Genomic DNA, 17,260 nt, shown 5'->3' on the forward strand with positions numbered 1-17,260 from the left:
ATTTGTTTCTAAACCCAATTAAATCCACATTTTAAATCTAATCAAGTTTTAATCCACATCCATAACAACTTTCCAGTTTTTTATCCATATCCATGTAGATATCCAATTGATAATCCATATCCACATTGTAAAACCATTACCACATTTAATCCAATCCATACAAAATCCACATCTAATTCATAACCAAATTACCCAAATCCAATCTTATTCATTTAAATCATTCACCATTCTAAACCTTGGTCATTAAGTCATTAGTCTCATATTTCCTACACTCTCATGCCTAAATCAATAAATCATCCATGTTCATTATCAATACAAAAAAACAATTTTTAATACAAAGTAATTTTGATACATAACCATTTGAAACCAATTTCCAAAACTCTCATTCCGTACATAAATCATACACCTAAAAAAGGTTCATTTCAAATTACATTGTTACAATCATTTTTAAACCAACATTGCATTTCAATTCCAACTTAATCATTTCATTTCTAGTTTATATACCCCAATTTCAAGCTACAAGAAAACTACAACATTCATTCTCCCAAGGAATTCATCTCACGTACGCTTAATTGGGATACCTAGGCAAATGATCTTGTTCTCAAATCTTCAATACAAACCATTAGTACATGAGCAAATGATACAAGTTAAGGCAAAAAGTATGTAGTTATTACTGACTTGATTCAATTCTTGTGTGCTTATCATTGATTACATCGCAGGCCAAAATAGCATCATCCCAACCCACCACAAACAAAAGCAAGTCTTGCAAAATATAAGCCATATTTCGTACAGCACCTAGAAAACTAATATTTCTATTCAAAATTACATACACCAACACATTCAATAACTACAAAATCATAATCAGTTCACATTAGAGACCGATGGACATTCTTCTAACTCTGGACCCAAAGAACCAGCGCCTGCTACCAAGAGACCGATGGACATTCTTCTAACTCTGGACCCAAAGAACCAGCGCCTGCTACCAATTAAGCAATTCAGAATTTGTCCAATGAGTTTTTCCTCAATTAACATTGACAGAAGTACCTCAATTAAAAACCTGATATAGCCAAGCCATCAAAACCAAACAAAGAATTAATCCAATTGACTTTAACAGAAACTAACAATTTTCACTATAACAAACCAAATACAATTCCTACTAACTATAACTAATAATCATAACAAAATTAATAACCACCTGATTTAGCTTCTCCCAAAAGCATAACAGAACTCTTTCTAACCGGCAACCGAGACATTTCCGTGAACTGTTATAACAAAACTCCTTCAACCAAATTTTCAACTCCGTTCAACCATTTCTAAACTCTCTAAGAACCTTCACTTCGTAACACAATCGGAAATATCTTAGCAAAAATATGATTTGTAATACAATATGCTTCTAACAAAAAGCAAATATTACAGAATAATAAGAACAAAGCTTTTCACGTAAGAGCAGCAACTCGTGAAAAAATGAGAGAGAATGAATGAGAGTTTTTGTATCTTGTGTGTCTCAGTTGTATCTTCTTGTGAAGTATTCAGTCCTTTATATAAGCGTTGAGGAGGACCGTTGGAGTGATGACATGATCTTGGTCATTGAAGAATGTTTATTGTCATTACTCTCCTTGTTTCTTTCTAAAACAGTTTTGTGCGCCTCATTATTTCCTTCTAGAAATAATTTCTTTCCAAAACCAGATTTCTTTTTGGTTACGTGTTCTGAACTGGTGAATCTGTATCAGAGTCTTTATAAATCAGAGTCTAACGTTAGAGGTTGATAATATCTGACCACATCAGAGTTTCTCTATGCTCTTGACTTGTTCAGATTCAGCGTCTGGATTCAGTCTTCTTTACCAGAGTTTCTGACTTCTTTTTGTTGCGCTGGTAACTGCGTTGATCAGAGTTCGAACCTTATGGACACGTTTTCTATGAGTAGCATCTGATAGTTGAATTCTATATCTGATGTGTTGATCTATCTGATTGTTTGATCAGAGTCCTGCACACTTGAGAATTTTTTTTGTTAGAGTACCATTTTTGTTTCATCCTTTGTTATCATCAAAATCTTAGAGATACATTGTAGAACCAACTTTGTTCTTACAATCTCCCCCTTTTTGATGATAACAAAATAATACAGAGAAGAGATGGAATAATACATAAATATTTCAGATCAGATAGAAGGGGAACTCCCCCTGAGTTAGATCCTTGGATTAATCAGAAGTTCTTACCGAACTTTCCTTGGTTTAGTGCTTTAGCTACTTTCCTGCATATCTTAAGTCACTAATTTAGTAATAATTTTTAATAATGTTTGCAGTGCTTTGAGAAGATTTAGTTATATTTCCATCAGAGTTGTTTTAGTTCTCCCCCTTTTTGTCAGAATACTTCACAAGAAGCAAATAGGACAGATAGTTATATTAATAAAGAAAGCAGTTACAGATAAGCAGCACATAGGACAGATAGCAGAAAGCAAAAAGAAAACATCAAAACAGAGAAAGCAACAAGCAAATCGTCTAGGTGCCTAAGGGTTTGGAGGCGAAGGCATTCGTTTGAGCAGCTGGGACAACATGTTCTGAATGTTGATGTTGACAGAATCTTGTTGATCCAGCCTCGCCCGAACTACCTGTTGTTCTTTTTGCAGTTCCTCTAGAGTCTTCAAGACTAGAGGGACGAACCCAGAGTTGGAGTGCTCCCCCTGAGTCAGTGTATTAGCGTTGGCTTTGGCAGCTGCTTCTTCAGAAATACGAGCTGCTTCTTCAGCGTCGGCTTTAGCTTTTTCCTCAGCCTCAGTAGCAGCAACATCAGCGGAAGCCTTGGCTTCAGCTTCTCTGATCCGCTGTAGTTCTTTTGGCGTGCTTTCTCTTCGGCTTCCTTCATTTCCTGTTCCTTAGCTTCTCTGGCTAAGCGCTCTTGAAGTCTAATACCAGCGTCTCTGATAAAGTCGTTGCGGATTTGTTCAGAGAGGCCTTTCAGTTTGAAGACTTCAGAGGTCATCCAACTTATTACTCTATTCCAGGGGATCCTTATAGCAGAGGGATCATCACTGATGCCAGAATTGATGGTCAGAGACTTGACCTTCTCGACTGAAGACTCTGCAAATACCTGTATTGCTTCTTTAAGGGTAGGAAGGGTAGTTTCTGGTTCAGTGGCAGAGGCTGAGGAGGGTGGATAAGGTGAGTTTGGGGCACTGAGATTGAGTGTGGGAGTGATGGAGGCAACATAAGTGTTGGGTGGTGGAATGCCAGAGGGTGACTGTGTTGTTTGTTCAGGTTATGGGTGTGGTTCAGATGATGGGTGGGTCGGTTGTGGTTCAGAGTGGATTGGTTGTTGTGCAGGTGGTGGTGTTTGTTCAAGTGTGGTGGGATTTGGATGTTCAGGAGGTGGGGAAGTGACTTCTGATTTAGGTTCAGAGTGTGATGGTTGTTGAAAGGCCAGAGCACGAGCTTGTAGCTGAGCCAGAGTGAGGGATTGGGGGTCAGATGGTTCAGTGTCGGAGGAGAGTTCGTAGTATGGTGGGGATTATGGAGATGGTGATGATGATGGTGAAGTGGTTTCATTCCGTATTTCTACTTCTGAAACGGGTAGTGTGGTGGTAGCAAGGTTAAATTTTAGTGAGGGTGGGTGAGACGTTCTGGTGGTTGAGGGAGGAGTGTCAAAGGTGATGTATATAGGGGTGGTTTGGGGAAGAGAAGAAGCAAGAGGTTTCATTTTAACAGAGCGAGAGAGAGGTACAAACTTACTTGGAGAGCCAGCCAGAGGGACTGGAGGTCTTGACCCAGAGGATTCTCCCAGCCTTGCTTTCTTCGCCTTCTTGGAATTCTCAGAGGGCTCTCGCATCCTCTTCATGAAGTTAGGTGGATGCTCAAGAAGCCAGTCCACTGTGAAGTCAGAGATGTCCACCCCTTGATTGGCAAGGTCCTGTAGATAGTAGGCCACTTCCTCTGGAGGGTCAATTTTATAAAACAGGTAAAGTCCATTGGGAATCTTCCTCTGATCCTAGAGTGCTTCCCAGGAGGTATCAAGTGTTGGTTTGGCTCTGACTTGACCAATGATTCCCATGCTCTTCAGATTCCGAGCATTCAGTGGTCTTCCAGTGTCATTGGTGACATCTTCCATGAGTCTGAGCTGAATCAAGTGATCCACTAAGCCACTCTCAATCAATAGATTTGATATGAGTCTCCCCAGAGGGATGTAGTTCCTTGTCTTCATGTTGTTTCTAGTGTCTTTGACTGAGCTCTGAGGTACTTGAAGAGAAGTGCAGGTAGACATAGTTTCAGACCCTAGTGAATTCAGTACAATATACACTTCTGATATGTGTTGATGTAGTCAAAAGAGTTTGAAGCAGGGCGATGATGAATGGTGCTAAGATGGTCTTCAACCAGACCCGGAGGTTCTAATGTAGCTCCTTGTTCTTGGAATGCTTGCCTTCAACATTCTGTTAGAAGATGGCAGGGTTGATTTCATGGGACAAGTATTTTTCCCTAGGGTTTATGTTGTAGATGTGCCTGCCTCCTGTCTTCTCCATGTTCAGAACGGAGGCAATGGATTTCTCAGTGATGACTATCTTGACTCCTAGAACGTAGGAGACAATGTAGTGATCATCTGAGTCTGCGAAACACCAGAACTCCTTCACCAGATTTGTGTACACAGGACCATAGAGGCGTTGAAAGTAGGTTTCCCACCCTTGCATTCTCAATTCTTCAGTAAGGTCTACGCCATTTCTCTTCCTGTTTTCTAAATCAACTAACGATTCACAGAGAACTTCAAGCTTCTCAAAGGGAGTTGCTAGATGGATGTGGGGCTCACGATCGAGGATATGGGGTTCCCTGTAGATTGGGGTTGAGACGAAGCCGGTGGTTGCTGAAGTTTGTTTACTTGAAATAGGTGTTTGCTCCGTTGAATTCATTTGTTGGGAGAACTTGTAAATGGATTGTTGCTGAGAATCCATGAAGAACGGTTGAAGATGATGTTGAAGGATTGAAGAGCTTGATGAAAACTGCAGAAATCTTTGAAGGAGATGAATAAATGAGAGAAGGACGGTTTTGTGAGAGTAAAATCTCCTAGTGGAGTATGTGAAATGAATTTATACACAATAGGATGCATGCAAAACGACAACAAGATGAGAGTTTAACTGTTAAGAAATTTAATGCAGCAAGTTAACCAAGTAAGCACGTTTGGAGGAGAATGATTACAGCCCATGATGGAGGTCTAATCCCCATATCAGCACACTGCTCGAGGAGATATCAAGAGTCTGTCTCTTGATTTCTGTTAGACAGCTGTCTAGAAGTTCCAAGGTCAGACGCAATATGTACCACATGTTACTTTATTTGATCTTCAGGAATACCAAAGGGTTGGATCCTGAGGATTTCTGACTCAGATGACTCCTAACTGGTAGTAGGATCAGAGTCAGATACAGATTCCAGGTGTTTACCTCAGAGTGTTATTTTGCTATTTCAGAGACACATTTCATTCTGGACAATTTTGAATGTTAGAATTTTTCAAAATAAAAAAGAATTTATCTTCAACCAGGGGTTTGGTAAAAATGTCAGCCCATTGATGGTCTTTATCAATAAATTTTAAAGTGATTACCCCTTTCTGAACATAGTCTCTAATGAAATGATATTTTATTTCTATGTGCTTAGCTCTGGAATACAAAATAGGATTCTTACTTAAACAGATGGTAGCAGTATTGTCACAGAAAATAGGAACGCTACTCTAAAAAATCAGAAGGTCTTCAAGTTGATTCTTCATCCAGAGCATCTGAGTAGTGCATAGTGATGCTGATATATATTCTGCTTCTACATTAGACAGAGCTATGGTTGATTGCCTTTTCCTGGCCCAGGATATCAGATTCTTTCCTAAGAACTGACAATTCCCAAATGAACTTTTACGTTCCATTTTGTCCCCTGCATAATCTGCATCACAATAACCATAAAGTCTATACTCTGATGTTTTCTCATACATCAGGACCAGGTTAGGGGTTCCTTTCAAATACCTGAGTATTCTTTTAACAGTTGTTAAATGAGATTCTCTAGGATCTGATTGGAATCTGGCACAGAGACATACACTAAACAGAATATCAGGATGTGTAGCAGCCAAATAGAGAAGAGAGCCTATCATACCACGATAGAGCTTCTGACAAACCTTCTGGCTAATTTCTTCTTTTTCCAGAATGCAGGTTGGATGCATAGGTGTCTTAGCAGGTTTACATTCATTCATTTCGAATTTCTTCAGAATGTCTTTTATGTATTTACTTTGATAAACGTAGGTAGCTTCTAAAGCTTGATTTATTTGAATCCCTAGGAAGAACTTTAGTTATTGCATTAAGCTCATTTCAAATTCTGCCTGCATTAGCTCAGAGAATTCTTGACATACAGAAGGGCTAGCTGAACCAAAAATAATGTCATCAACATATATCTGGCATATCATGAGATCATTTCTATTGTGTTTACAGAAGAGTGTAGAGTCAACCTTTCCTCTAATAAAGTCATGTTCCAAATGGAAGTTACTTAATCTATCATACCAAGCTCTAGGAGCTTGTTTTAAACCGTACAGTGATTTCTTGAGTTTAAAAACGTTTTCTAGACATTTAGAGTTTTCAAAACCTGGAGGTTGATTGACATAAACTTCTTCTGATATATAACCATTTAGAAATGCACTCTTGATATCCACTTGGTATAGTTCGATAGAATGATTTACAGCAAATGAAACAAGTAAGCGAATAGATTCTAACCTGCCGACTGGGGCAATGGTTTCATTGTAGTCAATACCTTCTTGTTGACTGTACCCTTGTGCCACCAGTCGTGCTTTATTTCTGACTACTTCTCCCTTTTCGTTCAATTTGTTTCTGAACACCCATCTGGTTCCAATAATATGAGTTCCTTTAGGCTTTGGAACAAGATCCCAGACGTCATTCTTTGAGAATTTATCTAGCTCTTATTTCATATCTAGAACCCAATCTTTGTCTTGAAATGCCTCATCACAGGAAGTAGGCTCAATCAGAGATACTAGTCCTAGAGGAATTTCTTCAGATACTTTGAATGTTGACCTAGTTTTGACAGGTTCGTCCTTGTTTCCCAGAATCAAATCTTCAGAGATGTTGGGGCCGCTTCTTGATTTATTCTGGATAGTTGAGGCTTCAGTTGCATCCGGACTTTGTTTATCAGATACTTCTGGTGCTTTAGTCTTTTCGTCAGAACCTGCAAGAGTAATCTCCAGATCTGCAAGTTTCTCAACTAGCTTTAACTTTTCAGGATCAAGCTTATCATCAAATCTAACATGGATTGATTCTTCCACAATTTTGGTTTCTGTGTTGTATACTATGTAGCCTTTAGAGAGTTCTGAGTATCCTAACATAATACCTTTTTGTGCTTTTCAATCAAACTTGTTCAGATGTTCTTTAGTATTCAGAGTAAAGCAAGAGCATCCAAAAGGATGGAAATAAGAAATGTTGGGTTTTCTTCCCTTGCACAGTTCATAGGGAGTCTTTTCCAGAATAGGTCTTATAGAGATTCTATTCGGAATATAACACGTTGTATTTACTGCTTCAGCCCAAAAGTGCTTAGTCACATTTGTTTCATTGATCATGGTCCTGGCCATCTCTTGGAGTGTCCTATTTTTCCTTTCTATAACCCCATTTTGTTGTGGAGTTCAATAGTTCCGGAGCCTCTGATCCTTCCTTTCTGATTTCCTCCGAAACCTACGAAGCCAGCGTCTTTAAGTTCCAGGCTTTGGAACATATGCTTTCTTCTCGTCATGTGGCGCGAGCATCCAGAGTCCAGGTACCATGATTGGTGTCTTATCTCTACTGCATAAGATATTTGCAACATAAACAATCTTATCCTTTGGTACCCAGAATCTTTTGGGTCCTTTATGATTAGTTTTCCCATAGTTTCTTAGAACTTTGGGTTTTCTAGCATTATCAAAATGTTGTGCTTGTGTATGTGTGTAGTGATAAGAAAAAGGAGATTTAGGTTTGTCATCTGTGGAAGATTTATCTTCACTGGGGATATACCCTATTCCTCTTTTATTATTCTGACTTACTCCATAAATCATGGATGCCATTCTGCTCCTTTCTATAACATTTTTTAGAAACTTTTGAAAAGATTTTTCATATTCATATATCATTGTGTTAGATGTTTGTGGGGCTTGAGATAGTGCTTCTTCAAGTTTTAAACATTGTTTATTTGTGGAGTCTCTTTATTTTATCAAAGTTGGATTTTCATCTTTTAGTTCTGAAGCAGTTATCTCAAGCTTATCACATTCTTTGATTGTTCTGTCAAGAACTCCTTTTAAGGCCTTAAATTTTGGTTTAAGTTTCTGATATGAGGTTAGAGTTTCAGAAAGGCATGATTCAAGGTCAGAGCGAGAAAGATCAGAAAATACCTCTTCAGAGTCAGATTCTCTATCTGATGTATTTTTAGAGGTGATAGCCATGAGTGCAACATTTGCCTATTCTTCAGAGTCTGATTCGGGTGAATCAGATCCACTATCGTCTCAGGTAGCCATCAGTCCCTTTTTAGTTCTGAATGAACTTTTCTTGAAATTCTCTCTTCTAGAGCTTTCTTTCTTCAACTTGGGACATTCGTTTCTGTAATGACATGTTTCCTTACATTCATAGCATGTTATTTCTTTGTTTGACTTACCTCTGAAATTTGATTTTGAGCGATCTCCCTTGGGTCTTGGCCTTCTGAAGTTATTATTCCTTTTTCTCCAGAGATGTTTAACTCTTCTGGTCAAAAGGGCGTTAGAGTCTTCTTTTTCAGAGTCGTCATTGTCTTCCTCTTTAGCTTGGAAGGCTTTGTTTCTTTCTGGCTTGCGTCTTTCAGATCTAGACTTTAGTGCTACATACTTGATCTTCTTTTGAGGCTCATCTTCCTCCAGTTCTATCTCGTGGCTTCTGAGTGAACTAACAAGTTCCTCAAGGCTGATATTGTTCAGACCTTTGGATAACTTTAAGGTTGTGACCATGGGTCTCCATTTCTTTGGAAAGCTTCTGACTATCTTTTTGACATGATCTGCAGTTGTGTAGCCCTTGTCCAGAACTTTGAGTCCTGCAATTAAAGTTTGAAATCTAGAAAACATTACCTCTACAGCTTCATCGTCCTCCATTTTGAAGGCTTCATATTTCTGAATTAGAACCAGAGCCTTTGTCTCTTTGACTTGAGAATTTCTTTCGTGAGTCATCCTCAGGGAGTCAAGTATTTCTTTAGTTGTTTCCCTGTTGGTAATTTTTTCATATTCATTGTAGGAAATGGCATTTAGTAGCATCGTTCTTGCTTTGTGATGGTTTTTGAATTCGCACTTCTGATCATCTGTCATTTTTCTTCTGGGGATGGCAACGCCAGCGTCAGTCACAGGTGGTGTGTAGCCAATTGTGACTATATCCCATAGATCAACATCGTAGCCCAGAAAGAAACTTTCAATTCTGTCTTTCCAATAATCAAATTTTTCTCCCTCAAAGATTGGAGGTTTAGCATTATAACTGTCTCTTTCATTGGTGTTGGTCATGGTGTCTTTCTCACGCTGGATCTCTCTACACTGTTAAGTGTTTGATTAGAAAATCAATAACAGAGTCGAAGCTCTGATACCAATTGAAGGTAGAGAAAAACAAGAAAGGGGGTTTGAATCGTTTTTGGAAATAAAAACGTTTTGACATATTAGACACATAGAGAATAAAAAGGAATATGACACAGAATTTTATATTGGTTCGCTTGAAATTCAAAGCTCATCCAGTCCACCCTGCAAAGGTGATTTCTCCTTCAAAAAGGTCTTAATCCACTAATCTTGAAAGATTACATAAACAATCGCCTAAGAGAATAATCCCTTAGCCTTCTCAAGTATTCAGACTGCATAGAGTCACTTGAGGAAATATCTTAGCAAAAATATGATTTGTAATACAATGTGCTTCTAACAAAAAGTAAATATTACAGAATAATAAGAACATAGCTTTTCCCGTAAGAGTAGCAACTCGTGAAAAAATGAGAGAGAATGAATGCGAGTTTTTCTATCTTGTGTGTCTCAGTTGTATCTTCTTGTGAAGTATTCAGTCCTTTATATAGGCGTTGAGAAGGACCGTTGGAGTGATGACAAGATCTTGGTCATTGAAGAATGTTTATTGTCATTACTCTCCTTGTTTCTTTCTAAAACAGTTTTGTGCGCCTCGTTATTTCCTTCTAGAAATAATTTCTTTCCAAAACCAGATTTCTTTTCGGTTACGTGTTATGAACTGGTGAATCTGTATCAGAGTCTTGGTAAATCATAGTTTAACGTTAGAGGTTGATAATATCTGACCATATCAGAGTTTCTCTATGCTCTTGACTTGTTCAGATTTAGAGTCTAGATTCAGTCTTCTTTACCAGAGTTTCTGACTTCTTTTTGTTGCACTGGTAACTGCGTTGATCAGAGTCAGAACCTTCTGGACGCATTTTCTCTGAGTAGCATCTGATAGTTGAATTCTGTATTTGATGTGTTGATCTATCTGATTGTTTGATCAAAATCCTACACACTTAAGAAAAATTTCGTTAGAGTACCATTTTTATTTCATCCTTTGTTATCATCAAAATCTTAGAGATACATTGTAGAACCAACTTTGTTCTTACAATCTCTCCCTTTTGATGATTACAAAACAATACAGAGAAGAGTTGGAACAATACAGAAATATTTCAGATCAAATAGAAGGGGAACTCCCCCTGAGTTAGATCCTTGGATTAATCAGAAGTTCTTACTAGACTTTCCTTGGTTTAGTGCTTTAGCTACTTTCCTGCATATCTTAAGTCATTAATTTAGTAATAATTTTTAATAATGTTTGCAGTGCTTTGAGAAGATTTAGTTATGTTTCCATTAGAGCTGTTTTAGTTCTCCCTCTTTTTGTCAGAATCAAATAGACATAGGAAAAAGATGATATTAATAAAGAGAGCAGTTATAGATAAGCAGCACATAGGGCAGATAACAGAAAGTAAAAAGAAAACATCAAAATAGAGAAAGGAACAAGCAAATAGCCTAGGTGCCTAAGGGTTTGGAGGCGGAGGCATCTGTTGGAGCAGCTGGGAAAACATGTTCTGAATGTTGATGTTGACAGAATTCTGTTGATCTAGCCTCGCCCGAACTACCGGTTGTTCTTTCTGCAGTTCCTCTAGAGTCTTCAAGACTAGAGGGACGAACCCAAAGTTGGAGTGCTCCCCTTGAGTCAGTGCATCAGCGTTGGCTTTGGCAGCTGCTTCTTCAGCAATACGAGCTACTTCTTCAGCGTCGGCTTTAGCTTTTGCCTCAGCCTCAGTAGAAGCCGCAGCAGCATCAGCATCAGCGGCAGCCTTGGCTTCAGCTTCTTTGATTCACTATAGTTCTTCTTGGCGTGCTTTCTCTTCGGCTTCCTTCCTTGCTCGTTCCTCAACTTCTCAGGCTAACCACTCTTGAAGTCTAATACCAGCGTCTCTGATAAAGTCATTGCGGACTTGTTCAGAGAGGCCTTTCAGTTTGAATGCTTCAGAGGTCATCCAGCTTATTACTCTGGTCTAGTGGATCCTTACAGCAGAGGGATCATCACTGATGCCAGAATTAATCGTCAGAGACTTGACCTTCTCGAATGAAGAGTCTGCAAAAACCTGTATTGCTTCTTCAAGGGTAGGAAGGGTAGTTTCTGGTTCAATGGCATAGGCTGGGGAAGGTGGAGAGGGTGAGTTTGGGGCACTGAGATTGAGTGTGGGAGTGATGGAGGCAACGAAAATGTTGGGTGGTGGAATGTCAGAGGGTGACTGTGTTGTTTGTTCAAGTTATGGGTGTGGTTCAGATGATGGGTGGGTTAGTTGTGGTTCAGAGTGGATTGGTTGTTATGTAGGTGGTGGTGTTTGTTGAGGTGTGGAGGGATTTGGATGTTCAGGAGGTAGGGAAGTGACTTTTGGTTCAGGTTCAGAGTGTGATGGTTGTTGAGAGGCCAGAGCACGGGCTTGTAACTGAGCCATAATAGGGGATTAGGGGTCATGTGGTTCGGTGTCGGAGGAAAGTTCGTAGTATGGTGGGGATTATGGAAATGGTGATGATGATGGTGAAGTGATTTCATTCAGCATTTCTGCTTCTGAAATGGGTAGTGTGGTAGTAGCAAGGTTAAATTTTAGTGAGGGTGGGTGAGACGTTCTGGTGGTTGAGGGAGGAGTGTCAGAGGTGGTGTATATAGGGGTGGTTTGGGGAATATAAGAATAAAGAGGTTTTATTTTAACAAAGCGAGAGAGAGGTACAAACTTACTTGGAGAGCCAGCCATAGGGACTGGAGGTCTTGACCCAGAGGATTCTCCTAGCCTTGCTTTCTTCGCCTTCTTGGAATTCTCAGAGGGCTCTCGCATCCTCTTCATGAAGTTAGGTGGATGCTCAGGAAGCCATTCCACTGTGAAGTCAGAGATGTCCACCCCTTGATTGGCAAGGTCCTGTAGATAATAGGCCACTACCTCTAGAGGGTCAATTTTGGAGAACAGGTAGAGTCCGTTGGGAATCTCCCTCTGATCCCTGAGTGTTTCCCAGGAGGTATCAAGTGTTGGTTTGGCTCTGACTTGATCAATGATTCCCATGCTCTTCAGATTCCGAGCATTCAGCGGTCTTCTAGTGTCAATGGTGACATCTTGCATAAGTCTGAGCTGAATCTGGTGATCCACTAAGCCACTCTCAATCAATACATCTGATATGAGTCTCCCTATAGGGATGTAGTTCCTTGTCTTCATGTTGTTTCTGGTGTCTTTCACTGAGTCTCTGAGGTACTTGAAGAGAAGTGCAGGTAGACACAGTTTCAAACCCTTGTAAATGCAGTACAAGATACACTTCTGATCTGTGTTGATGTAGTCAGAAGAGTTGGAAGTAGGGAGATGATGAATGGTGCCTAAGATGATCTTCAACCAGACCCGGAGGTTCTGATGTAGCTCCTTGTTCTTGGAATGCTTGCCTTCAGCATTCTGGATGAAGATAATAGTGTTGATTTCCTGGGACAAGTATTTTGCCCTAGGGTTTATGTTGTAGATGTGTCTGCCTCCTGTCTTCTCCATGTTCAGAAGGGAGGCAATGCAAAACGACAACAAGATGAGAGTTTAACTGTTAAGAAATTTAATGCAGCAAATTAACCAAGTAAGCACGTTTGGAGGAGAATGATTACAGCCCATGATGGAGGTCTAATCCCCATATCAGCACACTGCTCGAGGAGATATCAAAAGTCTGTCTCTTGATTTCTGTTAGACAGCTGTCTAGAAGTTCCAAGGTCAGACGCAATATGTACCACATGTTACTTTATTTGATCTTCAGGAATACCAAAGGGTTGGATCCTGAGGATTTCTGACTCATATGACTTCTAATTGGTAGTAGGATCAGAGTCAGATACAGATTCCAGGTGTTTACCTCATAGTGTTATTTTGCTATTTCAGAGGCACATTTCATTCTGGACAATTTTGAATGTTAAAATTTTTCAAAATAAAAAAGAATTTATCTTCAACCAGGGGTTTGGTAAAAATGTCAGCCCATTGATGGTCTTTATCAATAAATTTTAAAGTGATTACCCCTTTCTGAACATAGTCTCTAATGAAATGATATTTTATTTCTATGTGCTTAGCTCTGGAATACAAAATAGGATTCTTACTTAAACAGATGGTAGCAGTATTGTCACAGAAAATAGGAACGTTACTCTAAAAAATCAGAAGGTCTTCAAGTTGATTCTTCATCCAGAGCATCTGAGTAGTGCATAGTGATGCTGATATATATTATGCTTCTGCAGTGGGCAGAGCTATGGTTGATTGCCTTTTGCTGGCCCAGGATATCAGATTCTTTCCTAAGAACTGACAGTTCCCAGATGTACCTTTACGTTCCATTCTGTCCCCTGCGTAATCTGCATCGCAATAACCAGAAAGTCTATACTCTGATGTTTTCTCAAACATCAGGCCCAGGTTAGGGGTTCCTTTCAGATACATGAGTATTCTTTTAAGAGCTGTTAAATAAGATTCTCTAGGATCTGATTGGAATCTGGCACAGAGACATACACTAAACAGAATATTAGGACGTGTAACAGTCAGATAGAGAAGAGAGCTTATCATACTACGATAGAGCTTCTGACAAACCTTCTGGCTAATTTCTTCTTTGTCTAGAATGCAGGTTGGATGCATAGGTGTCTTAGCAGGTTTGCATTCAGCCATTTCGAATTTCTTCAGAATGTCTTTTATGTATTTACTTTGATAAACGTAGGTAGCTTCTGAAGCTTGATTAATTTGAATCCCTAGAAAGAACTTTAGTTCTTGCATTAAGCTCATTTCAAATTGTGCCTGCATTAGCTCAGACAATTCTTGACATACAGAAGGGTTAGCTGAACCAAAAATAATGTCATAAACATATATCTGGCATATCATGAGATCATTTATAATGTGTTTACAGAAGAGTGTAAAGTCAACCTTTCCTCTAATAAAGTCATGTTCTAGAAGGAACTTACTTAATCTATCATACCAAGCTCTAGGAGCTTGTTTTAAACCGTACAGTGATTTCTTGAGTTTAAAAACGTGTTCTACACATTTAGAGTTTTCAAAACCTGGAGGTTGATTGACATAAACTTCTTCTGATATATAACCATTAAGAAATGCACTCTTGACATCCATTTGATATAGTTTGTTAGAATGATTTACAACAAATGAAACAAGTAAGCGAATAGATTCTAACCCGGCGACTGGGGCAAAGGTTTCATTGTAGTCAATACCTTCTTGTTGACTGTACCCTTATGCCACCGGTCGTGCTTTGTTTCTGACTATTTCTCCCTTTTCGTTTAGTTTGTTTCTGAACACCCATCTGGTTCCAATAATATAAGTTCCTTTTTGCTTTGGAACAAGATCCAGACGTCATTCTTTGAGAATTGATCTAGCTCTTCTTTCATATCTAGAACCCAATAATTGTCTTTTAGTGCCTCATCATAGGAAGTAGGCTCAATCAGAGATACTAGTCCTAGAGGAATTTCTTCAGATACTTTGAATGTTGACCTAGTTCTGACAGGTTCGTCCTTATTTCCTAGAATCAAATCTTCAGAGATGTTGGGGCGGCTTCTTGATTTCTTATGGATAGTTGAGGCTTCAGTTGCATCTGGACTATGTTTATCAAATACTTCTGGTGCTTTAGTCTTTTCTTCAAAACCTGCAAGAGTAATCTCCAGATCTGCAAGTTTCTCAACTGGCTTTGACTTTTCAGGGTCAAGCTTATCATCAAATCTAACATGGATTGATTCTTCCATAATTTTTGTTTCTGTGTTGTATACTCTGTAGCCTTTAGAGAGTTCTGAGTATCCTAACATAATACCTTTTTATGCTTTTGAATCAAACTTGTTCAGATGTTCTTTAGTATTCATAATAAAGCAAGAGCATCCAAAAGGATGGAAATAAGAAATGTTGGGTTTTCTTCCCTTGCAAATTTCATAGGGAGTCTTTTCCAGAATAGGTCTTATAGAGATTCTATTCGGAATATAACACGTTGTATTTACTACTTCAGCCCAAAAGTTCTTAGTCACATTTGTTTCATTGATCATGGTCTTGGCTATCTCTTGGAGTGTCCTATTCTTCCTTTCTACAACTCCATTTTGTTGTGGAGTTCAATAGTTCCGGAGTCTCTGATCCTTCTTTTCTGATTTCCTCTGAAACCTACAAAGCCAGCGTCTTTAAGTTCCAGGCTTTGGAACATATGTTTTCTTCCCGTCATGTGTCGCGAGCATCCAGAGTCCAGGTACCATGATTGGTGTCTTAACTCTGCTGCATAAGATATTTGCAACATAAACAATCTTATCCTTTGGTACCCAGAATCTTTTGGGTCCTTTATGATTAGTTTTCCCAAAGTTTCTTAGAACTTTGAGTTTTCTAGCATTATCAAAACGTTATGCTTGTGTATGTGTGTAGTGATAAGAAAAAGGAGATTTAGGTTTGTCATCTGTGGAAGATTTATCTTCACTGGGGACATACCTTATTCCTCTTTTATTATTCTGACTTACTCCATAAATCATGGATGCCATTATGCTCCTTTCTATCCCATTTTTTAGAAACTTTTGAAAAGATTTTTCGTATTCATATATCATTGTGTTAGAAGTTTATGGGGCTTAAGATAGTGCTTCTTCAAGTTTTAAACATTGTTTATTTATGGAGTCTATTTCTTTTATCAAAGTTTGATTTTCTGAAGGTTGAGAAAAATAAGAATGGGGGTTTGAATTGTTTTGGAAATAAAAGCTTTTTCAGAAATCAGACACACACAGAATAAAAGGAAATGACATAGAATTTTATACTGGTTCGCTTGAAATGCAAAGCTCCTCCAGTCCACCCGAACAAGGTGATTTCTCCTTCAAAAATGGACTTAATCCACTAATCTTAAAAGATTACACAACCAAACGTCTAAGAGAATAATCTCTCAGCACTCTCAAGTATTCAGACTGCGCATAGTCACTTTAGGAAGTAGTTCAAGCAAGAGTAAATTGTAATGTAAAGTGCTTCTAACAAAAAGAAAATATTACAGAATTAGAAGCGCAATAGTTTTTCACGTAAGAGAAGCAACTCGTGAAAATGAGAGAGGATGAATGAGATTTCTTGTGTGTCTCAGGTGTGTTCTCTTGTGAAGTATTCCGTTATTTATATAGTCGTTGTAAAGGACCGTTGGAGTGAAGATAGAATCTTGGTCATTGAAGAATGATTAATGTCATTACTCTCCTTGTTTCTTTCTAAAACGGTTTTGCACGCCTCATTATCCTTTCTTGAAATACTTTCTTTCCATATTAAGATTCTTTTCGGTTACGCGTTTTGGATTGGTGAGTCTATGTTAGAGTCTTGATATATCAGAGTTTGTCTTCAGAGGATGATTATGTATGACCTCATCAGAACTTCTCAATGCTCTAGATTCTTGAGTGTCAGAGTCTGGATTTAGTAGTCTTTTATCGGAGCTTCTGACTTCCTAATGTTGCGTTGGTATCTGCGTTGATCAGAATCAGAACCTTCTGGATGCATCCTTTCTGAGTGGCATCCGATCATCGAATATTTTATATCTGATGTAATTTTGTATCTGATGTATGGCCAGAATCCTGCATAAATGTTCAGAGTCCTGCACACTAAGAAAAAATCTCGTTAGAGTACCATTTTTGTTCCATCCTTTGTTATCATCAAAATCTTAGAGATATTTTGTAGAACCAACTTTGTTCTTACAATCTCCCCCTTTTTGATGATGACAAAATAGTTCAGATTAAAGATGAAACATTTAAAGAAACTCTTAGATCAGATAGTACAGTGGGTTCCCCCTGAGT

General features: G+C 38.7%; 1 protein-coding gene across 1 annotated transcript; it reads right to left on the reverse strand.

The window, feature by feature from the left end:
• Positions 1–670: 670 nt before the first annotated feature.
• Positions 671–11,428, reverse strand: LOC127122663 (uncharacterized). The gene is made up of 5 exons (XM_051052963.1): positions 11,389–11,428; positions 11,094–11,305; positions 3,085–3,234; positions 2,606–2,818; positions 671–847 (listed from the first exon to the last, which is right to left on the reverse strand). The coding sequence occupies exons 1-5, from the start codon at positions 11,426–11,428 to the stop codon at positions 671–673; spliced, it is 792 nt and encodes a 263-aa protein (XP_050908920.1).
• Between the last annotated feature and the right edge of the window lie 5,832 nt (positions 11,429–17,260).

Source organism: Lathyrus oleraceus, chromosome 2 (genome assembly GCF_024323335.1).
Source record: "Lathyrus oleraceus cultivar Zhongwan6 chromosome 2, CAAS_Psat_ZW6_1.0, whole genome shotgun sequence".
NCBI classification, from domain to species: Eukaryota; Viridiplantae; Streptophyta; class Magnoliopsida; order Fabales; family Fabaceae; genus Lathyrus; species Lathyrus oleraceus.

Coding starts and splice junctions, on each gene's coding strand:
- LOC127122663 (XM_051052963.1), bottom strand. CDS start 11,428: ATGACTTTATCAGAGACGCTGGTATTAGACTTCAAGAGTG. Junction 3,235..11,093: donor AACTGCAGAAAGAACAACCG/GTAGTTCGGGCG, acceptor CAAACAACACAG/TCACCCTCTGGCATTCCACC. Junction 848..2,605: donor AACTGCAAAAAGAACAACAG/GTAGTTCGGGCG, acceptor ATGATTTTGTAG/TTATTGAATGTGTTGGTGTA.